Source organism: Oryctolagus cuniculus, chromosome 7 (assembly GCF_964237555.1).
Source record: "Oryctolagus cuniculus chromosome 7, mOryCun1.1, whole genome shotgun sequence".
Lineage (NCBI taxonomy): Eukaryota > Metazoa > Chordata > Mammalia > Lagomorpha > Leporidae > Oryctolagus > Oryctolagus cuniculus.
The window spans coordinates 42668808-42690956 of NC_091438.1; the positions used below are offsets into that span (position 1 = coordinate 42668808).

The 22149-nt window shown below is 55.0% G+C and overlaps 2 protein-coding genes across 3 annotated transcripts in view; both read left to right on the forward strand.

Moving 5' to 3' along the window:
- Positions 1-8108: 8108 nt before the first annotated feature.
- SSR2 (signal sequence receptor subunit 2) lies at positions 8109-15589 on the forward strand. 2 transcript variants are annotated; one of them, XM_051858573.2, is made up of 6 exons: positions 8109-8220; positions 8875-9029; positions 9986-10084; positions 11733-11841; positions 13670-13747; positions 15019-15589. In XM_051858573.2, the coding sequence occupies exons 1-6, from the start codon at positions 8212-8214 to the stop codon at positions 15127-15129; spliced, it is 561 nt and encodes a 186-aa protein (XP_051714533.1). In that variant the 5' UTR covers positions 8109-8211; the 3' UTR covers positions 15130-15589. The 2 variants fall into 2 exon arrangements, with proteins under 2 accessions (XP_051714533.1, XP_051714532.1); XM_051858572.2 differs by having other exon boundaries at positions 8158-8217; positions 8843-9029.
- Positions 15590-19472: 3883 nt separating this feature from the next.
- ARHGEF2 (Rho/Rac guanine nucleotide exchange factor 2) overlaps positions 19473-22149 on the forward strand; it is a 52213-nt gene continuing 49536 nt past the window's right edge. Inside the window, exon 1 of the mRNA XM_017345801.3 lies at positions 19473-19612. The gene's annotated coding sequence lies outside the window, so the exon portion shown is untranslated. The remainder of the gene's footprint in view (positions 19613-22149) is intronic.

Below are 22149 nucleotides of genomic sequence, written 5' to 3' on the forward strand. Positions count from 1 at the left end.
GCTTGGGCCCTGCACCCCATGGGAGACCAGGAAAAGCACCTGGCTCCTGGCTCCTGCCATCGGATCAGCGCGGTGCGCCGGCCGCGGCAGCCATTGGAGGGTGAACCAACGGCAAAGGAAGACCTTTCTCTCTGTCTCTCTCTCTCACTGTCCACTCTGCCTGTCAAAAAATTAAAAAAAAAAAAAAAAAAAGTTCCAGAATTCACTTGAAATCCACACAAGCAGCAGAAAAACATCTGCCATCAACTTGAGGCGGGTCATCCTCTACTGCTTTCCCAGGCCATAGCAGAGAGCTGAATTGGAAGAGGAGCAGCCGGGACTCAAACCGGCGCCCATATGGGATGCTGGCACTGCAGGCAGCAGCTTTACCCACTGTGCCACAGCGCTGGCCTCTGAACACATTTCACTGAACAAATGCAATTCTCAATACATGATCCTTGATATGATCCTAGATTTTAAAAAATAAATCTTAAAGGGTATTTTTAGGGAAAACTCGATATGACTATATATCAAATTTAATACTGTCGGGGCTGGTGCCGTGGCTCACTTGATTGGTCCTCCGCCTGCGGCGCTCTTCCAGTCCAGCTCTCTGCTGTGGCCCGGGAGGGCAGTGGAGGATGGCCCAGGTACTTGGGCCCCTGCACCCGCATGGGAGACCGGGAGGGGGCTCCTGGCTCCTGGCTTCAGATCAGCGCAGCGCGCTGGCCATAGCAGCCATTTGGGGAGTGAACCAACAGAGGAAAGACCTTTCTCTCTGTCTTTCTCTCTCTGTCTATAACTCTACCTGTCAATAAATTTTTAAAAAATTACTGTCAAAAAAAAGGAAAGAAAATAGTGTTATATCGAAGTGACACTTCCTGGGTGCAGTAACATCACTGCTGGAGTGTACAAGGGTGGAATATCAGGATGTACCACGGACTCTCAAGAAGGTTCAAAACATAGCATCTAGGGGCAGGCATTGTGTAGCCAGCTAAGCCACCACCTGTGACACCAGCATCCCATGTGGGTGCCAGTCGGAGTCCTGGCTGCTCCAGTTCCGATTCGGCTCCCTGCTGGTGTGCCTGAGAAAGCAGTGGAAGATGGCCCAAGTCCTGCATCCATGTGGGAGCCCCAGAAGAAGCTCCTGGCTCCTGGCTTCTGTGTAGTCCAGCCCGAGCTCTTGTGGCCATTTGGGGAGTGAACCAGCAGATGGAAGGTCTCTCTCTTATTCTCTCTCTCTTTCTGTCTCTCTAACTCTGTCTTTTAAATAAAAAATAAATCTTTTAAAAAGTATATGAATGTGAGTTAATATACAGATATCAATTTATACAGAAAGACAGACAAGTAAATTAGTAAATCTGGGTGAGAGGCATACAGGCGTTCATTGAACCACCCTTTCAACTTTGGGCTTGAGGATTTTTCAAAATAAAAGCTTGTGTGGGGAGGAATTCACTGAGCATCTGCCAAGTCCCAGGTAACGTCCTTGGCTCCACTCTGGCAGTTTCCAGCCCTGCCGCCATTTCCGGCCGAAGCGCTTTTCTTGCCACACCGTGGAAGCCACTCGGCCACCCCGAGGTGTGTCCTTGCCCTCCACGTGCTCAGGGTCCGGCGAGGGGACGCGGTGCGGAGGGCGCAGCGTCAGCGGGGCTCACAGCAGGAGCTCGCCGGTGGCTGGGTACCCGCTCTGTCTGCAAGGCTGACTGCTGGGCACCTTCGTTATCTGAAAGACAGCAGCCCGGGCGGTAGCTGTCCCCAGACACCCACGGCCACCTGGCCTGGGGGAGGACGCGTGTGCATTCGCGGTCTCCCAAAACCGCCTTCCACGGCCAGGCCAGAAGCCACTCTGCCTTCTCCTTACCCACGGGTGTCAGCTGGACTGGAGTAGGGAAGCCGGGGAGCCCTGGAGAAGCCTGGCGCGGGCTGTGTCCGTGTCCGGGGCAGAGTGGCGCCAGGCTCTGAGGAGGCCAGGTCGGGAGCACCCCCTCCGGGTGGGTGGACAGGGTTGCCTCTCTGCGAGCTGCGCCAGACCCCGTCCTGCTGCCTCGCGGGTGGAACTCCAGCGCTTCACCCCAGCGGCCCCCACGTGCTCCACGTCATCAACTTCCGGGTTCTGAGGCCTTCGGAGTTGAACAGAGACACGGCGGCATCCTGGGGTCTCCCACCTGCAGATGACCTGACACAGGCGTCCCAGCCACGGTAATCCCGCAAGCCGATCCCCCTAATAAACCACCTCTTACATATCCACACCCGTAACCTATTGCTCTGTCTGGAGAACCCAAACACCTTGGCTTTCTCTCTCTCTCTCTCTCTCTCTCTCTCTCTTTTTTTTTTTAAGGTTTATTTATTTGTTTGAAAGGCAGAGAGAGAGAGAGAGCACGAAAGAGAGAGAGAGAGAGAGAGAATCTTCCATCCGCTTGCTGGTTCCCTCTCCAAATGGCTGCAATGGCCAGGGCTGTACCAGGCCAAAGCCAAGAGCCAGGAGCTTCATCTGGGCCTTCCACGAGGGTGCAGGGGCCCAAGCACTTGGGCCATCCTCTGCTGCTTTCCCAGGCACATTAGCAGGGAGCTGGATCAGAAGTAAAACAGCCAGCACTCAAACCAGCACTCGTGGGATGTTGGTGTCCCACGCAGTGGTTTAACCCACTGCCCCACAACGCACCCCTAAATCCCCTGCTTTCTGTCAGTCAGCTGGGGCCCCACCTCCTCCTGCACTGCCCCTCATGGTGAGGTGGGGGGACCACTGGGGAGGAGTCACAGCAAATCAGTCAAGCTGTTCCTTCTTCAGAGCCTGATGCTGACAGACCAACAAGCCATGCTGTTGCCCACAGACACGGTCCCCCAGAGCTAGGGACCACGTACTCTTGTGCTACAGAGCACGTGGCTAACCTGACAAGGAAGTAGCGGGCACCAGGAACGGGAGTCTTGCTGCCGAACTTAGGCTGTGCCTGCCACCCATGTGTCTTTTCATGGTAGCCCCATCCATACTGTTACTCTCATAGATCCTACATCCTGTTCCTTCCATCTCCTTGAGAACCAACACCACTTCTTGTCATTGTATCTCCCACAGTGACTCTCACAGCACTTCACACAAAATACGTGCTCAAAAGTGATGCTAGCCGGCGCCGCGGCTCACTAGGCCAATCCTCCGCCTTGCGGCGCCGGCACCCCAGGCTCTAGTCCCGGTCGGGGTGCCGAATTCTGTCCCGGTTGCCCCGCTTCCAGGCCAGCTCTCTGCTGTGGCCAGGAAGTGCAGTGGAGGATGGCCCAAGTGCTTGGGCCCTGCACCCCATGGGAGACCAGGATAAGCACCTGGCTCCTGCCACCGGATCAGCGCGGTGCGCTGGCCGCAGCACGCCGGCCATGGCGGCCATTGGAGGGTGAACCAACGGCAAAGGAAGACCTTTCTCTCTCTCTCTCTCTCACTGTCCCCTCTGCCTGTCAAAAAAAAAAAAAAAAAAAAAAAAAAAAAAAAAAAAAAAGTGATGCTAGCGGCCAGCATCAGCGAAGGCTTAATAGGTGGAGCCACTGCTTGCAATGCCAGCACCCCAGATTGGACTGCGGTTCGAGCCCAGAGTCCCGACTTGCTCCACTTCAGATCCAGTGCCCTGCTATGCGCCTGGGAAAGCGGTGGAGGATGGCCCAAGTGCTTGGGCCTCTGTACCCACATGGGAGACCAGGATGGAATTCCTGGCTCTTGGCTTTGGCCTGGCTGTTGCAGCCACTTAAGGGGTAGATCAGCAGATGGAAGTTCTCTTTATCTTTTTCTCTCCCTGTCACTGTGCCTTTCAAATGAATACATACATCTTTTTTTTTTTAAAGCCAGCGCCGCAGCTCACTAGGCTAATCCTCCGCCTTGTGGCGCCGGCACACCGGGTTCTAGTCCTGGTCGGGGCACCGGATTCTGTCCCGGTTGCCCCCCTTCCAGGCCAGCTCTCTGCTGTGGCCCAAGAGTGCAGTGGAGGATGGCCCAAGTGCTTGGGCCCTGCACCCCATGGGAGACCAGGAGAAGCACCTGGCTCCTGGCTTCGGATCAGCGCGGCGCACAGCACCCACAGTGGCCATTGGAGGGTGAACCAACGGCAAAGGAAGACCTTTCTCTCTGTCTCTCTCTCTCACTGTCCACTCTGCCTGTCAAAAAAAAATCTTTTTTTAAAAATGAGGCTAAATATACCAATTAATGAACAAGTAACACAGTGGATGGGGTAGAGGCTAGAGGAGGGTCAGCATCTAAGTGGGCAGAGTGAGGCTGAAGACATTTCTCCTTTGAAGCCAAAAAGGCTGTTTTGGGGGTACCTGGACAATGACTGCTGAAGATATATTCCTTGTGGAGGCAGCTGAGTCTGAGAAACAAGCACACCCACACTGGATATTGTTAGGAAACTGGGGCAGTTGTAGCCAGGTGGCCGCATGGCCCAGCTACCTGAGCCAGGCTCCACCCCCATCCTAATGGGATTCGCTGCTCCTGCTTCCCTGCCCGCCCTTGGGCAAAGTTTTAAAAGGGCCTGTTCCTGAACACGTGCTCTCTTGGTTCTTCTCTCCTATGCTCTCTCCTCTCTCTTGCCCCTTCTCTCCTGCTCTCTCTCGGTTCCTCTCTCTAGCCTCCTCCTCTGGGCTCTTGGCCCTTCTCCCCTGCTCTCTCTCGGCCCTTCTCTCCTGCTCTCTCTCTCTCAGTTCCTCTCTCTAGCCTCCTCCTCTGGGCTCTTGGCCCTTCTCCCCTGCTCTCTCTCAGCCCTTCTCTCCTGCTCTCTCTCGGTTCCTCTCTCTAGCCTCCTCCTCTGGGCTCTTGGCCCTTCTCCCCTGCTCTCTCTCAGCCCTTCTCTCCTGCTCTCTCTCGGTTCCTCTCTCTAGCCTCCTCCTCTGGGCTCTTGGCTCTGCTCTCCTCTCTCTGCTCTCTCTTCTCTCCTTGCTAGCTCCTCTCCTCTCTGTCTCTCTCTCTTATAGTCTCCCCCTTTTTCCTTCGCCGCCCCTTCACTCCAGTCTGTAGGGTGTTCCCCAATAAGCCCTTTCCCTTACTCCGGTGTCCGGTGTGCTTTGCAATGGCTAACATTAAGATATAACAGATATCTTTCCAGTTCTGGAGAAACTGCTGTAGAAAGCAATGGAGGATGGGCCGGTGCTGTGGTGCAGTGGGTTAATGCCCTGGCCAGAAGCGCCAGCATACCATATGGGCGCTGGTTCGAGACCCAGCTGTTCCACTTCCAATCTGGCTCTCTGCTATGGCCTGGGATAGCAGTAGAAGATGGCCCAAGTTCTTGGGACCCTGCACTCATGTGGGAGACCCGGAGGAAGCTCTGGCTCCTGGCTTTGGATCGGCGAAGCTCCGGCCATTGCGGCCAACTGGGGAGTGAACCATTGGATGGAAGATCTCTCTCTCTCTCTGCCTCTCCTCTCTGTGTAACTGACTTTCAAAGAAAAATAAGTAAATCTTTAAAAAAAGCAAGCAAGCAAGCAATGGAGGAAGAGCAAGGAGGATCCCTCCGGTCTGCAGACATTTCCTCCACACCTGCTGGGTGCTCAGTCCTGCTGCAGGCCTCTGGAGGAACGCACACTGGAGAAGGAGGACCTGGTCATTAGGCGCATTTTGCATGCCTGAAACAATGAGAACAGGAAACTGTCGTGCTGCAAAAGGTGTACTAAGGGCTGACACTGTAGCGCAGTGGGTTAACGCCCTGGCCTGAAGCGCCAGCATCCCATATGGGCGCCGGCTCAAGACCCGGCAGCTCCTCTTCCGATACAGCTCTCTGCTATGGCCTGGGAGAGCAGTGGAAGATGGCCCAAGTCCTTGGGATCCAGCACCCGTATGGGAGACCCAGAAGAAGCTCCTGGCTCCTGGCTTCGGATCGGCGCAGCTCTGGCCACTGCGGCTATCTGGGGAGTGAACTAGCGGATGGAAGACCTTTCTCTCTTTTTGTCTACCTCTCTCTCTAACTCTGTGTTTCAAATAAATAAAATAAATCTTTTTTTTTTTAAAGGTGTGTCAAAGGCAAGGAAAGTCTCTAGAGGGGACAGGGCTGGAACAGGGGTGAAATGGATGGGTTGGATTACGATGTGGAGAAAGGGGCAGTGGGCTTTTCACAGGCGCCACACGAGGAGGGCTGATGCAGCAGATAGGGGAAGGGACACAGAGAAGTGGCTGTTTTTCACCCAGGGAGTCCTTCCTGTCCACTTAGCCATGACCTCAAGCAGTAGAAAACCAACACCCCGCCCTCCAGGGGCTGTAGCCGGGGAGATGGGGAGTGGGAGAACAGACACTAAAACAAATACGGGTGATGGGTATTACTCCACAAGAACAGAAAGCCCTGGGGCCGGCACTGTGGTGTAGCAGGGGAAAGCCGCTGCCCCCAGTGCCGCTGGCATCCCTTGTGGGCACCAGTTCAAGTCCTAGCTGCTCCAATTTCAATCAAGTTCTCTGCTATGGCCTGAGAAACCAGTAGAAGATGGCCCAAGTTCTTGGGACCCTGCACCCACGTGGAAGACCTTGGAAGAAGCTCCTGGCTCCCGGCTTTGGATCTGCACAGCTCCAGCCATTGCAGCCAGCTGGGGAATGAACAATTGGATGGAAGACCTCTCTCTCTCTCTCTGCCTCTCTTTCTCTCTCTTTGTGTAACTCTTTCAAACAAACAAAGAAATCTTAAAAAAAAAAAAAAAGAACATAAAGCCCCAGAACGCAGACACTGTGTTTGTCTTGGTCATCACTGTATCCTCATTACCTAGAACAGTGTCAGGCACGAAGTTGCTGCTCAGTAGATGCATACTAAGTGCACGAACGCTACAGTGGAGGTACAGTATAAGAGTATTATTGACATCATCACTTATCGAGACATGCATATGCCAAGAATTTTACATATGTGATATCTGATCCTCCAGCTTTAAAAAAAGATTTATGTATTTGAAAGACAGAGTGACAGAGAAGAAAGGAGAGAGGGAGAGAGGGAGGGAGAGAGAGAGAGACTGATTCCATCTGCTGGTTCACTCCCCAAATGGCTGCAACAGCCTGGTCTGGTCCAGGCCAAAACACCAGGAGCCAGAAACTCCATCCCTGTCTCCCACGTGGGTGACAGGAACCCAAGTACTTGAGCCAATGCCTGCTGCCGACCAGGATGCATTAGCAGGAAGCTAAATAGGAAGTTGAAGTTCAGAGATAATATGGGATGTGGGTGTCCCAAGCCTGGGCTTAACCTGCTGTGCCACAACGCCCATCCCAAGATGCTCCAACCTTCTGAGAGTTCTATACTTACCTTGTGGTACAGATCTGGGAACCAAGGCATTATGTAACAGTCGCTTGAGGGTTACCTAACCAGTAAGTGCATGGCTGTGCCCACCCAGGGTCTACTCTTCAAAATGCGGTTTGGGGAAGTGTGTCTGGTAGCTGATTTAAAAATGCAGGTTAATGCCCTGGCCTGAAGCATTGGCATCCCATATGGGTGCCGGTTCGAGACCCGACTGCTCTACTTCCAATCCAGCTCTCTGCTATGGCCTGGGAAAGCAGTAAAAGATGCCCCAAGTGCTTGGACCCCTGCACCCATGTGGGAGACGCGGAAGAATCTCCTGGCTCTAGATTGGCACAGCTCTGGCCGCTGTGGCCAACTGGGGAGTGAACCAGCGGATGGAAGACTTCTCTCTCTCTGCCTTTCCTTCTCTCTGTGTGTAACTCTTACAAACAAATAAATAAACCTTTAAAAAAAAATGCAGGGAGACCTAAGATCGGAAGACTACTAGAGGGAAATCAATGTCGAGTTCATGAGTTGCAGCAGTTACGATGGCAATGGAGAAGGGGTCGCCTTTTTAGCTCTTCCAAGTCTTTCTAAAACGCAGGGCCTGCTTACTTGCTGATGTAGGGGCTAAGCTTCTCACTGGGGAACGGAAGGAATGCTGGTGGGAGCAGCCTTTCCCTAATCCCTAGTTCGACAGCACACCTGACATTCTGGATAGATGATCTCCATCTTTAGGGCTGCGAGCTTTCCAAAGCCCCTAATCCTGCGATGGCCACATGCAGCTGTGACACGCCCGCTTGCAAAGCCACCGAAGAGGCCAGCGCAGGAAAAGCGTCGAGGGTGCACACACAGCCCGGCCTGGCGGGCCCCACAAAGAGGAAGGAGGGGCTTGTCCGAGAACTACAACTCCCACAAGGCACTGGGCGGAGTACCGGGGTTTCCGGCCAGAGCTTATATCCGGTCTTTCGGGTGCTGACGCTCTCTTCCGGTCTAGGTGGCCCCCCGACTGGCATTTGGGATGCGCATGGTGAGTCCCGAGACCTACGGGGTCGGGGCGGGAGAGACGAGTGTAGTGTCCGCAGCTCACGCGGTGGCTGCGGGTTAGCTCGGGGAGGGCCAGACGGTGCGCCGACGGAAGGACGTGTCACCTTGACAAGACGGGGGAGGGGACAGAGCGGAGTGGGACGCCGGGGGATGGGCTGGGGGCTGGGATGCAGGGGCGTGGGGAGGACCCGAGCGAGCGTTGGCATCCCCGTAGCGCTGGGCCGAGGAGACGAGCGGCAGTAGGGGGTTGCAGCCTGGGGACACCTGTGTGAGGGGACGCTAGAGGCTGCTGCCGGCCCGAGAGCAGCCGGGATCAGGCACGCCTGGGAAGCCGTATCCTGGCCACGTACTGGCCTCTCAGAGACCCTGGGTCCCCTGACCGGAAGGGCGCAGTGGATAAGCAGGTGTTTGTATCGGTTTCCCCAGGGCCGCAGACAGAGATGCTAGGAGAGCCAGGAGAATGGGGCAGTGCCGGGGCTGCGGACTGCTGCTTTGACTCTGGGGCTTGCTACTTTGCTAGGCACCTGGGACCCTAGGCGTTTTGCTAGTCTTGCAGGGTGGAGGTAGGGGGCAGCCATCAGGATTTTGATGTCTTCTGTCTTTGAATGGACTGCTCACTCTGCTGTATTCTCCCAAGATGAGGCTGCTGGCGCTGGTGGTGTTGGCTCTCCTTGCTGTCACTCAAGCAGAGGAGGGAGCCAGGCTCCTGGCCTCCAAGTCGCTGCTGAACAGATACGCGGTGGAGGGACGAGACCTGACCTTACAGTACAACATCTACAACGTGGGCTCAAGGTGAGGCCGCCCTGGGGTTGCTGCCCTTTTCTAGGCTCTTTGTTCATGTGGGAACAGGGATCATCCTAGTGGGTAGCGGTTTCCTCTGGGAGACTGCCAGCCTTGGATTTCCTGAGTGAGTGAATTTACTGCGGGGCCCTACTTTTTGGAAAGGAAGACATTCTTTTTTTTTTTTTTTTTTTTTTTTTTAATTTGTTTGACAGAGTTATAGACAGTGAGAGAGAGAGAGACAGAGAGAAAGGTCTTCCTTCCGTTGGTTCACTCCCCAAATGGCCGCCATGGCCGACATGCGCCGATCTGAAGCAGGAGCCAGGTGCTTTTCCTGGTCTCCCACATGGGTGCAGGGCCCAAGCACCTGGGCCATCCTCCACTGCACTCCCGGGCCACAGCAGAGAGCTGGACTGGAAGAGGAGCAACCGGGACTAGAACCCGGCGCCCATATGGGATGCTGGCACCGCAGGCAGAGGATTAACCAAGTGAGCCACGGCGCCGGCCCCAGGAAGACATTCTTTTCTGAGCGTAGGAGGCTGCCCTCCACTTTGTAGGTTAGAAGACAGGGAGGTTGCAAGAATCGTGAAAGGAGGAGGGAAAGACCAAGATGCAGAAGACACCATCCTTTGCTACCTTGAGCTGCTTCTGGTCTAAGAGCCTTCCTTTCATTGTATTCTGTTTAATCTTCTCCTCGCCCTCCCAGTGCATACAGAGGTAAAGAGACTTTGAGGCCAGAATGGATGGGGCCCACTGCCTCTCGGGTACTGGAGCATGTTGGTGCATCTGAGCAATAGAATCCAGTCCTTGGCCTGGAGTCCTCGATGTGGTACACCCGCGTCACTGGGCAGCTCCTGTCTCTGTCTTGGGCACTTCTCACCTTGTAGGTCAGGCAGGCCCGGGCGCTTGGTGATTGCTCTGATTGCCTCCCCGTGACTGCTAACCCCTTTGTTTGTTTCACCCTCTAGTGCTGCATTAGAGGTGGAATTATCCGATGACTCCTTCCCTCCAGAAGATTTCGGCATCGTCTCTGGGATGCTCAGTGTCAAATGGGACCGGATTGCCCCGTATCCTCTTGGCCCGGGGCGGTGGTGGGCGGGGCAGCAGGGATACTCGTAGTAGGCCGGGTGTGCGTGGCTGCTCGCCTGTCCTCTCTGGAGGAGATGCAGCAGGAGGTTAGTGGTGTGAACATGATTTAGAGAGGACCTGATCCTCAGCAGCACCTAAAGTTCAGCTTATAAGGTCTTGAACCGTGGTGGCTGGAAGATGTAGGCACTTATAAAGATGTTTGTGACCAGGCAAGACTATTTAAGGTGCTTTTTAAAGAATTCAAAGGGATGTTCGCATAGAGGGCCTGAGTAACCTTTTTTTTTTTTTTTTAAAGATTTATTTATTTGAAAGTCAGAATTAGAAAGGGAGAAGGAGAGACGGAGAGAAATCTTCCATCTGCTGGTTCACTGCTTAAACGGCCGCAGTGGCCAGAACTGGGCCAGTCTGAAGCCAGAATCATCTTTGTGGGTGCAGAGGCCTGAGGACTTGGGCAATCTTCTGTTTCCCTAGGTGCGTTAGCAGGGACATAGTGGCTGGGACTCAAACCAGAGTTCATATGGGATGCCGGTGCTGCAAGTGGTGGCTTTACCCACTATGCCAGAGCGCCAACCACCCAAGTAAAGTCTCTTCTCCTTCTATTGGTTCACCCCCCAAATGACCGCTACGGCTGGAGCTACGCCGATCTGAAGCCAGGAGCCAGGTGCCTCCTCCTGGTCTCCCATGCGGATGCAGGGGTCCAAGCACTTGGACCATCCTCCACTGCCTTCCCAGACCGCAGCAGAGAGCTGGACTGGAAGAGGAGCAGCCAGGACTAGAACCAGTGCCCACGTGGGATGCCGGCATCTCAGGTGGAGGATTAACCAAGTGAGCCACGGTGCCGGCCCCTCTTTTTTTTTTTTTTTTTTTTTTTATTTGAAAGGCGGAGTTACAGTGAGGGATCTTTCATCTACTGGTTCATTCCCCAAATGGCTGCAGCAGCCAGGGCTGGGCTAGGCTGAAGCTAGGAGCTTCATTTGGGGCTCCCACATGGGTGCAGGAACCCAAAGACTTTCTGATGCTTTCTCAGGCACATTAGCAGGGAGCTGGATCAGAAGTGGAGCAGCCGAGACTTGAACTGGTGCCCTTGTGGGATGCTGGCATTGCAGGCAGCAGTGTAACCAATTATGCCACAGCGCCGGCCCCTTGAAGTCTCTTCTTAGACAATGAGTCTTACTGTGATCTACCAGTCATTTCCTGAGTAGTGAATTAGGTCCTTTCATTTCCCCTTGTGCATTAAAGTATATTTAGATTTTCTGGTGAGGGTAAATGTTCTCTTTGTATTTTTTGTTTTCTTTCCTTTTTTTTCTACCCCCCAAAAGCACTTCCTTCATTGACAGTCAATGAAAGGTTTTCTGTGAGCTTAAGTGACTATAGCATATGTGGCTTTGAAAGTATACTTCAAAAACCCTGAGTGCATCACGGACCGCTTAAAATTTAGCTAGAAAGACATCTCGCCCCACACACTTTAGACCTCAGAAAATCTATATTTTTCATGCCTGCAGAGTATTGCAGACACGAAATCACCACACGTGTTGGCAGATGTTTTGTGAATGGTCCATTTAGTCCTCAAGTTGAAAGGTTTTGACAGCCTTAGCTGCTCTTTGCCTTCCTTAACCCTTGGGCCAGGGCTAGCAACGTCTCCCACACCGTGGTCCTGCGGCCTCTCAAGGCTGGGTATTTCAACTTTACCTCCGCGACCATCACCTACCTGGCCCAGGAGGATGGGCCTGTTGTGGTGAGTTGTCCAAACCGGCTTCTCAGCTGGATCGGGCTGGGATCTACCTTCTAATGCGCAGAAAGCTTGCACAGAAGCCACTGAATTCTGAGGGCGCTGTGGCTGACAGTAGCACTTGCTATTGTCCCAGAGAAGGAGTGGTGGGGAGGTCCCGGAACAGAGCGGCTGAAGTGCACGGGAGGGGAGTCCGCAGAGTTCCCTCCGTGTCTGTGCTCCCCTTCCAGTCTGCCCGGCGGTTGCTGGCCCTGCCTTTCCAGGCCGGCTCCTGCGCCACCGCCAGAGGCTCCTTTTCTGCTGGTTCTTTTCACCAAATCTTCCCTGAGCACATCCACACTTCGGTAGCGCTTACGCTCTGTGCCCCTTGATCATTTGGTTACTTACTGTCTGGTAGTTCTCTTGTGTGTAGGTTTTCCCTCCCTCCTCCCAATTTAATTAGAAATGAAGCCAAGGATTTTGGATTACGTTTCTCTCTGTTTCCCCTATATAACACACACTCAGAACTAAATAATTTTTGATTGATTGATAGAAAAACCAGCAGACCTTCATGGATCCCCTGAGATGTGCTAGATTCTGGAGAATACCAAGAAGATTAAGGTATTTTCCTTAAAAAGCTTAGGTCGTAAATGTGTGGAGCACAGATGTGTGGCCCTGTGACAGGACCATGCACATGGGCTGCAGGCTGCTCAGAACACAGGAAGGGACTTCGCAGTCACCCATGGCACCGAGAGGAACCTAAGGTTCCCTGACACTCGGGAGTGCACTTTTGGTAACTTGTTTTCTCATCAACCACAAGGAACCCTGCCCTTAGACTCCTAGTTGCCCTTTCACAGCGTCTGTCATTTCTGCTGTCAGAACCGACCTCATGACTGTTGGTTCCACCTGGTGCGTGATGGGTTAATAGACGAGCTCAAAGGCCCTGCTGCCACCAGAGCACAAAACTGTTTGCAGTGTGCTCCAGGCTCTTGGCCTCCTCTCTTCAGACAAAGGAATGTGGGCCAGACTCAGCCGCTCCTCTTCTAGGGTACAGTTAGGATTCCTGGCTAGGTCACTTAGCCTGTGTCAACCGTGCGAGGCAGAGAAGAGCGTTTTCACTTGAGGAATAAGTAAATGATTGGCAAGGGCCAGTCATTCCCGTGCACTCCCAGCAGCCTCGAGGGGCCAGTGGTGGTGAGCAGCTTTCCCCTTCGCCAAGTCTGAAGTGAAGGTGGAAGGATTTGGCTTTAATCTCAGTTGCACACCCGACCTGCCCTGTTCAGTAAGTGCTCAGGACCAGGTGTTTCTGAGGCCTCCTGACTCCTAATTTAGCTGCCTTTGCATACAACACTCTTTTTTATCTTTTTTTTTATTTATTTGAAATGCAGAGTTACAGAGGCAGAGCGAGAGAGAGCGAGCGAGCTCTTCCATCTGCTGGTTCACTCCCCAAATGGCCACAAGGGCTGGAGCTGAGCCTTTCTGAAGCCAGGAGCTTCATCAGGGTCTCCCATGCAGGCGCAGGGGCCCAAGCACTTGGGCCATCTTCTACTGCTTTCCCAGGCCACAGCAGAGAGCTGGATCAGAAGTGGAGCAGCTGGGACTCGAACCGGCCGCCATACAGGATGCTGGCACTGCAGGCGGTGGCTTTACCCGCTGCACTGCAGCGCTGGCCCCTGCATACGACACTCGAGACTTATCCAACTGTCTGTAGTTAAAAGCTTTTCCTCATCTTGAAGCTCTTGGGGCTCTTTGAGAACTACGAAGCCGATCCTTAGGACTGGGTTGGTTGGGACTGCCCACTTTCAGGTGGGGTGTGTTAGAGACTTTCCTTAATTCCTACTTTTCTTCTTTTCAGATTGGTTCTACCAGTGCACCTGGACAGGGAGGCATCCTGGCTCAGCGGGAGTTTGATAGGAGATTCTCCCCCCATTTTGTAAGCTATTCCCTCGTCATTCCCCCAGTTTGGGAACACTGCTTTGGTTCTGGGACCTCTTAGGATCCTTAGGAGATTTTTAAAAAAATATTTTATTTATTTTTATTTATTTGAGAGGTAGAGTTACAGACAGTGACAAGGAGAGACAGAGAGACAGGTCTTCCTTCCGCTGGTTCACTTCCCAGATGGCCACAACGGCCGGAGCAGCACCTATCTGAAGCCCGGAGCCAGGAGCTTCCTCCAGGTCTCCCACGTGGGTGCAGGGGCCCAAGCACTTGGGCCATCCTCCACTGCCCTCCCGGGCCACAGCAGAGAGCTGGACTGGAAGAGGAGCAGCTGGGACTAGAACCGGGACCCATATGGGATGCCGGCCCTACAGGTGGAGGATTAACCTACTGCACCACAGTGCCGGCCCCAGAAGATTTGTTTTATGAATTGATTCTTGCCCTACCTGAGTTTTATTTTTATATATATATTTTTTCCTTTTTGGTGTCGAATATCCCAATTTTACCACTCCCGGAAGTTTTTGACAATGAAAACACAATCGCCAGGACCGTAAAGCTGGCCTTTTCCTCTGTGAGCTTTGAGTAGAGCCCCATTTTACAGTCTTGGGTCTACTTTGAGGTTTAAAAGATTCCTGAAGGAAAGTCAGGTGGGAACTTGGAAGTGGTGTCGTCCAGGCGAGAGAAGGCTTTGAGGAGCTGCTGAAGACACTGACTGAGGGAATCCAGGCAGTAAGCGGTTACTGAGTCCTTAATGCTGTGCTCATCCGCACTTCACCTGGGGAAGCCAGTGATGAGCGAGACGCAGGCCCTTCCAGTAGCGCCCCTGGGGCTCACAGAGTGAACGGGGGGGAGGGGCATGCAGTGGGGACCTCGAACCCGCTTCCCGGCCCAGAGAGGGTTTCTACAGTGGGTGGAGGTTAGTCAGGCGTTGAAGGAAAAGGGAGCAGCTCAGACACCAGAGAGAGCGGCTTGCACTGTATGGGGGCTGGGGCAGCGTGTGCAGGGGGGAGCGGGAGCGGGGTGTCCACGCTGGGAGTGGGATCGGGTCACAGGGAACTTGACTGAGCGTCCCCGTCTCCACATTTGCCTGGCAGCCCATCTGGGCCGACTCCGGCAGGGCCTTTGACTTTGCACCTGGAAAACAGGGGTCCTCAGAGCTGCTGTGGGCCAAGCGCGGCCAGAGTTTAAACAGCTGCGGGGCTCCTTCCTCCCTGGGCTGCTCCTTCTCTAACCTGCATTTCTAAGCGCGACCTTTGTTCTTCACAGCTGGACTGGGCAGCCTTCGGGGTCATGACCCTTCCCTCCATCGGCATCCCCCTGCTGCTCTGGTACTCCAGCAAGAGGAAATACGACACCCCCAAAACCAAGAAGAACTGATGGGGCTCCCACGGGCCTCTTCGAAGAAATCCAGGTGCTTTCCAGACTCCAAAGGGGATCTCAGACGCAGTCTCCTCTCCCTCAGCCACTGGCCACCTCCTCTTGGATCCCACCCTGCTCGCAGCCAGAGCGAAGGGCTGGGCCGAGGAGTCTGGGGGGGCATCCTTGGGTCCGTCGTGAAGCCATACAAACGGGAATGCCTTGGCAACAGCCTGGAGCCCAGCGGCGCTCTGGGACCCTCCCAAGGTGCTGTCGGTGTATTGCTGGCAATGCGAACTCTCGGGTCCAGCAGGGGCACCTCAGAGACCACCTGACACCACTCCCGTCACCTACTCTCCCCCCTCAGAAGAGGGTAGGAGAGGAAATGGAAGCTGTGGGACTCTGGGAGGCGACCCAGTGTCTGTCCTGGGTCAGGCAAGCGCTTACCAAGTGGGGTTTTCTAATAAAAGCAAGTGCCACACTGCCTTGTCTGTTGCCGTCACTCGGGTGAGTGAGCACAGGTGAGCTGCTGGTGCTCAGGATCCAGGCACCCAGCCTTGTGAGCAGTGAGTCAAGGCCCAGCCTCCCGGCCTTGGGGCGGTGGGTCCTGCTGCCACAGAGCTGTCTGCCCCCTTGGGAGTCCCTGCTTCCCAAGATCATCCTGTCTGCCACCACTTTTTTTTTTTTTTTTTTTTTTTGACAGGCAGAGTGGACAGTGAGAGAGACAAAGAGAAAGGTCTTCCTTTGCCGTTGGTTCACCCTCTAATGGCTGCCACGGCCGGTGCTCTGCGGCCGGCGCACCGCGCTGATCCAAAGCCAGGAGCCAGGTGCTTCCTCCTGGTCTCCCATGTGGGTGCAGGGCCCAAGCACTTGGGCCATCCTCCACTGCACTCCTGGGCCACAGCGGAGAGCTGGCCTGGAAGAGGGGCAACCGGGACAGAATCCGGCACCCTGACTGGGACTACAACCTGGTGTGCCGGCGCCGCAGGCAGAGGATTAGCCTAGTGAGCCGCGGCTCCGGCCTGCCACCACATATTCTACTACCCCGCCTTGTCCATCAGCTGCCCCGAACAGCTAGAAAAGATCGGGTGGAGCAGGGCGGCCCGCAGGGGAGCGGCTGCTCTCAGGCCCTGCGAGCCATTCTACTCTATTGATTGATGATTTTTTTTTTTTTTGAAAGGCAGACAGGGATCCTCCATCAGCTGGTTCACTTCCCAAATGCCCACAGGAACTCAATTTGGGTCTCCCACACCGCAGGGACCTAAGTACTTTGTCCATCACCACTGCTTTCCAGGGAAGCAGGAAGCCAGAATGGGAGGTGGAGCCGGGACCTGAACCAGGGACGCAAGCATCCCGTGCCAGCGGCCTGCTCGTACAGACTTCCCTTGACAAGCTAGCGCTCAGGCGTGACGCTGGCCCTGTCGCTGTTTGAGAACTCACTTTCCTCCTCTCAGGCTTGAGTTTATTCTCGGTCCCCGTGGCTCGAGCTCAGCCCAGGCAGAGGGGCCTGGGCGTCCAGGTTGGGCCCTAGAAAGACAGAGGCTTTTGCTGCAGCAGCAGTGGGGAGAAGCCGCTGTGAGCCGGCCCTGTCCGACCCAGGAATGCCGTGGTCCGGCCACAGCCTCCCGGCGGGAGGGAGACCCAACAAATGCCCGCTTTGTTCCTGCCACCGGGTTTCCCAGTTCAGACTCTGCTCCCCCAGCTCCCCTGCCCAACCGGTTTAACCTTTCCTTAGCCCAGCAGCGGGAGCCTCTGGGCCCCGAGACGATGAAAAGGACATGGAGACAACGGGAGGCTCCCGATGGAGTCGCCCTCCGCCAACTCACATCCCTCTTCCAGGGGCTGCAGCTTGGACGCCTCGGGACTGGCCAGGTCAGAGGGTGAGGAGGCGCATGTGCCCAGGAGAGTGGGGGCGGAAGGGTAGCGGGTGGAGAACAGGTGCAGGGAAGAGAAGAGAAGCCCGTAGGACCCGTTCACCTTGCCTCGGACTGTGGGATGTTAGTCTCGGGGCAGGAACACACCACGGTGCATCCGTGCAGGCTCCCCCGGAAATGTGACTCAGTGAACCCGAGGGAGTGGGGGTTCTGGCGTGGACAACAGGCTCCAAGTCCCAGTTCTGGAAGCTGACTGGTTTCTTCCTCCGTCTGAACCTGGGAGGGGCTCCTCCCCCGGAGGCCGGGGGGTCTTTACTGCACCCTTCTCTGCGGGACTCCGCTCCCTGCATCCTGGCCCCTGTTGAGGGGGAAGGATACCAGGAGGGGAGCCCAAGTGAGAAGAGCAGCATTGTGGAGGCAGTTCAAGAGAAAACCAGTTACTTCATCTCTCTGATCGGCATCCTTGGAGGCCGGGGTGGAATTCGAACCCCCCTTAAGTGCTGGTGGTGGAGAATATAAGAGCCTCTAAAATCTATAGACAGACAGGCTGCGCTGGAATCATTGGCTTCAGGATTGCACCCTGTTGACTTCTTGTAATTTAATAGGAGGAGTGGCACAGTCTCCCTGCGCATCTAAGTAGAAAGGCCCCTGGGGAGGCAGGGACCCTGGTCGCTGCTTGTGTGTAGATCTGTGAGGGGACAGGGAACGTCAGCCTGAGCCTGCTTCCTTTCCGGAGATTAAGGGCCCAAAGCCCAAACAGACTCCGCCCTGAAAGGCAACACAGATAGGAACCCAGCTGCCAGCAGGTGCCAGATGCCCTCCCACACCCTGGAGACCAGCCCTTGAGCCCTTCAGCTGGAATCGGCTCACACACGTGGGTGCACACGCACACACACACGCACACCCCATTACCACCACCACCACCACCACCCCCAGTACCAGGAGGAACCTGGTGCCTGGTTTCTGATCCCTTTACATACTAGGTTTTGGAACTCCACCTGAAGAAAGTAAACAGGACTCCACTAAAGGGAGCCGGGGGCAAGTCAGTGAAATTCAGCAAGGCTAAAACTCATGAGAGAGCAGCTCAGGGTGGCACTGGCCATGGGGGCCGGAGGGCCAGGTACAGCCCCAAGTCCACCAGTTGCACGGGCTGGGACCGCAGATAAATGACTCCCACTTGGAGAGCCTGGCCCGTGGTGAGCTTGTTTCACTGGAGGATTTCAGAGTCCCCCCCCTCCCCGGCCCCCGGCCCCCGCCCCCGCCCTGCCCCACTTGCCCCGCCCCAGCAGGGTGGGCAGGCGTCTCCCTGTGTTCTTAGGAAGTGAGAAGCATGGGCCCGGCCAGCTAGGAAAGGCTACACACGGTGGTCGCGCACCTGGCGGCAGCTGCCCTCTTCCTCTCACCTGGAATGCGAATTGGAGAGCAATGATCCACCGAGGATCACCTAGTTTAATCTCGTGTAACCGAGCCGAGGGACAGGGCGGAATGGTTTCTTCGAGCTAACCCCACAAGCTGCAGCCTGTGTATTCAATGCCGGCTACCATGGGCTGGCATTCCTGCGCCACCATCTACATGAGCTTACATGAGACCCGGGCTCTAACAGAGGTGGGAAGGAGACTAACTCCTCCAAGGCCCCGTAACCCGTGAGTCGGCAGAGCCAGCCAGGACCTGCCAGCTCCAGCGCGCACCTTCCACTACATCACTGGCCGGCAGAGGAGGGCTCCTGTTACCAGTTACCTCGCCCCGCTGGCTGTCCTCTGCCTGGGGGGAGCAGGGAGGGTGAGTCAGCGCCCCCACCCTGGGGAGCTGCTATCAGGGAAGTGGGGGGAGGCAGTTGGTCAAATACCCTGCAGGCCGACCGACTGTATCCACAACAAGCCGTGCGGAGTTGCTTGGTCACTCCAGTTCCTGTAGGCGAGGCCAGGCCTGGTCAGCTGTAGCTGCCCTCAGTGGCTCCTCCCTGAACTTTCATCACACGCAAAAAAAAAAAAAATCTTTCCTCCTGTCCTGCTGGAACCTGCCTCTTAAAGGGACCAACAAGCAGCTTTGAAGCTGAATTTGAGAGCGGATAAAGGACTTTGCTAACCCCATGAGGACCTGGCCGGTTAGCCTTCCATCCCCGGACTCTCCCCAAGAGGCCTCCTCCCCGCCCCAGCTTCTCCCTGGTCCCTGCTGCAGGGAAGGGGCAAGTGCCCTGGGATGTCAGCTTCCCACATTCCCTGCCCTCAGGATGACCCCACTTTGGCTTCCTGCACCTGTTTCCCTGGGACGAGCCTCCCAGAGCCTGTGGCCATCCTTTGTTCGGGGCCTGCTGAGGCTGGAGCGCTGGCACTGAAGGGGTTAAAGGCCCGTGCACAGCACTGTCCAGGGTGTTTGAAGTAGGGCGGGGAAGGGAAGGGCTAGCGGAGCTGAAGAGGCCACTGGTCTGCGCTGGAATGAGTGCCCTGTCTCCCATGCAAACTCCTGGACCATGAGCAGCTCCCTTCACAGGACCAAGAAAGAGGCCCCCCCATCAAGGTGCTGGACTGGAATCTTAAAGGGACCACTGGAAACAGGACTTGTCCCTGTAGTGAGGTCCCCACCTGAGGGCAGGAACAGGTGCCCCATCTTCGGGACTTCTCCCGGGTCCGGTGAGTTGCCTTCCTCTCTGTGCCGGGTCTTCCCCGGGAGCAGGTGTCTTCAGGAGCCCCTCTTCTCCACTCAGCCTGCTGCTCCCAGCTGCCTTGTTTGCTTAGGGTGTGTGTGTGTGTGTGTACACACTGTGTAAATAGGGAACCACAGCCATGGCCAGTGGTTAATTAACACAGCTTGTTTGGCAAATGATGCTAAACCCTTTATACACATTCATTCTTTATCCTCATAATCCTATGGGGTTGACATACCAGAATCCTTATAGTAAATGTATGGCTTAGAGAAGTTAAATAACTAACTGTGTCAGTTAAAAGTTGTAGGCCTGGGGTTCAGATTCAAGTTCATGGCATAGCAAAGTCCATTATGTTCTTTTTGGTCTTGTTTTCCCACACAGGAGGTGTAGACACTAAGGATGTCTCTGGAATCTTGAAAGCCTGACATCCTAATTCTCCCAGGGCTTCCTTCCTCTTATCCTGTCGTGGGTTCCTTTGATCCCTGGGGGCTAACTGGGGAATATAAAGAGCCACCAGCTCACACCTGAGAGCTAGGGCCTTACAGATTGTCATCCACCAGACTGGGGGTTCTCTGCTCCGCCCACTGCCTTGCTATTTTCTGGGAGCTAACAGGTTAATGCTTGGGCTAAGGTGGCCAAAGTCTTCTCAGGTGTGTCCCTTGAACCTCAGGCCCTCTTGCCCCACCCTCTGGCACAGCAGCCAGAACTCATGCCAAGAAACCGGCAGGAGGTTCGAGAGGAGTGGTTGGCCCGGCCCTCCTTCTTCCCTGTCCCCCATGTAGTACGGGCTAGGCTGGTCCCGAGCCCCGGTACAATCGGCAGACAGCTACAGGTCCTGCTGAAAGGAACAGGACAGAGTCCCTGGGTTTAGTTTAATAACCAAAACAAAGCAAAACAAAACAAAAAGCAGGTAATCAGACTTGGAAGCCCAAGGCAACAAAAATTCCTGGCTGACGTGTGAGGCCGGTTGATTTTATCATCGAGGTGGGGGTGATTTAGGGTGGATGTTTGAGATGCCTGATTGCTGACTTCCTAGACAGGGTGTGGTTGGGTTAGGGGGCTGGAGATGCTGACTGCCTGTCCCATGTGGAACACCCAGAATTGAGAACTGATAGTAAACTTGGTAGCTGCCCTGGGAGCAGGTGGATGGCTTTCAACCCAGAAGCTGATGTGGGAAGCGGCTTTCGCCTGCACTGGCCCCTGCCTGGATTTGCATGTAGAACCTCTGGTTCCTCTTTCTTCTGCCTCATACTTGGGAGATGCTGAAGTGATGTTTGCTGAATGAATGGGTCCCAGAGGGGAGCCTTTGCCTTCTTGTCATAGACCTGCATGTCAGAGAAGAGAATGGGTTCCAGGACCCCGGCGTTCCAGCTGGCGGGGGTGGGGGTGGGGGTGGGGGTGGCGGGAGGTGGCAGAAGCTCAGGCGCTGCTGCCGTGCACGGAGCTGTCCTGTGAGCAGGAGCGTGCAGGCACGGGGCCCCCAAGGGCCTTCTTTGCTGAGGCCAAGAGAAGCTCAGTGTTAGCTCTCTTCGGATTAATGGTTCACTTCCCAGGGGAGAAGCTACGGGAGGTTAAACGTTGAACCATCAAAGGCTTTCCTGTGACCCTGTGCTACCAGGGCCAGGAGCCCCGGAGGAGAAGCCAGCACACACGTCAGCTGGCCTCGGCCTTGCCGCCCAGGGCTTATGGGTCTTCTCCATTGTTGCCCACCCTCAGGAGGTTTAGGATCCAGCACAGGACACGGGACACGGGGTGGACACGAGACACAGTTGCAGGAAGCCCCTCAGGCTGCTAAGGAGCCGGCAGTGTTGCCGCGGGGCCAGCCCGCTGTTTGGTTGCTATCTGCAGTTCCTAGCCTCAGTAGTTGCTGGCAGCAAACATAACCGAGGGCCCTGCCTGCCCCATACCTCCTTCAGATTTCTAAGACAACAGAGGGAGTAGAATGGACAAATTTAACTTCTTTGGAACCTCCATCTAATTTCTTTTGGAAGCTGCTTCCTTTTTTTTTTTTTTTAAGATTTACTTATTTGAAAGAGTTACACAGAGAGAGATGGAGAGGAGAGACACACAGAGAGTTTCCATCTTCTGGTTTATTCACCAGATGTCCACTATGGCCAGGGCTAGGCCAGGGCAAAGCTGGGAGCCAGGAACTCAATCCAGGTCTCCTGCGGGTGGCAGGGACTCAATCACTTGAGCCATTGTGTGCCGCCTTCCAAGACGTGCAGAAGCGGGAGCCAGGGATCGGGAGCGGAGCTGGCACTCTGACAGGGGCTATGGACAGCCTGAGCACTAGGCCACATGCCCACTCCTGCTGGGGCTTCCGTGTGCCCGCCTCCCCGACACTGGCTGCAGAATGCTCTGTTGGGAACGCAAGGCTTGATGTCTCTCTCCTCCCCACTGAGATTTGGAGACCCAGTGGCTCTAGACCAGGAGCCTGCCAACTTTTTTGGTAAAGACCCAGATAATAAATATCTTGGGCTTTGCAGGCCATACGGTCCCTGTCGCGACTACCAGCTTTGCTGC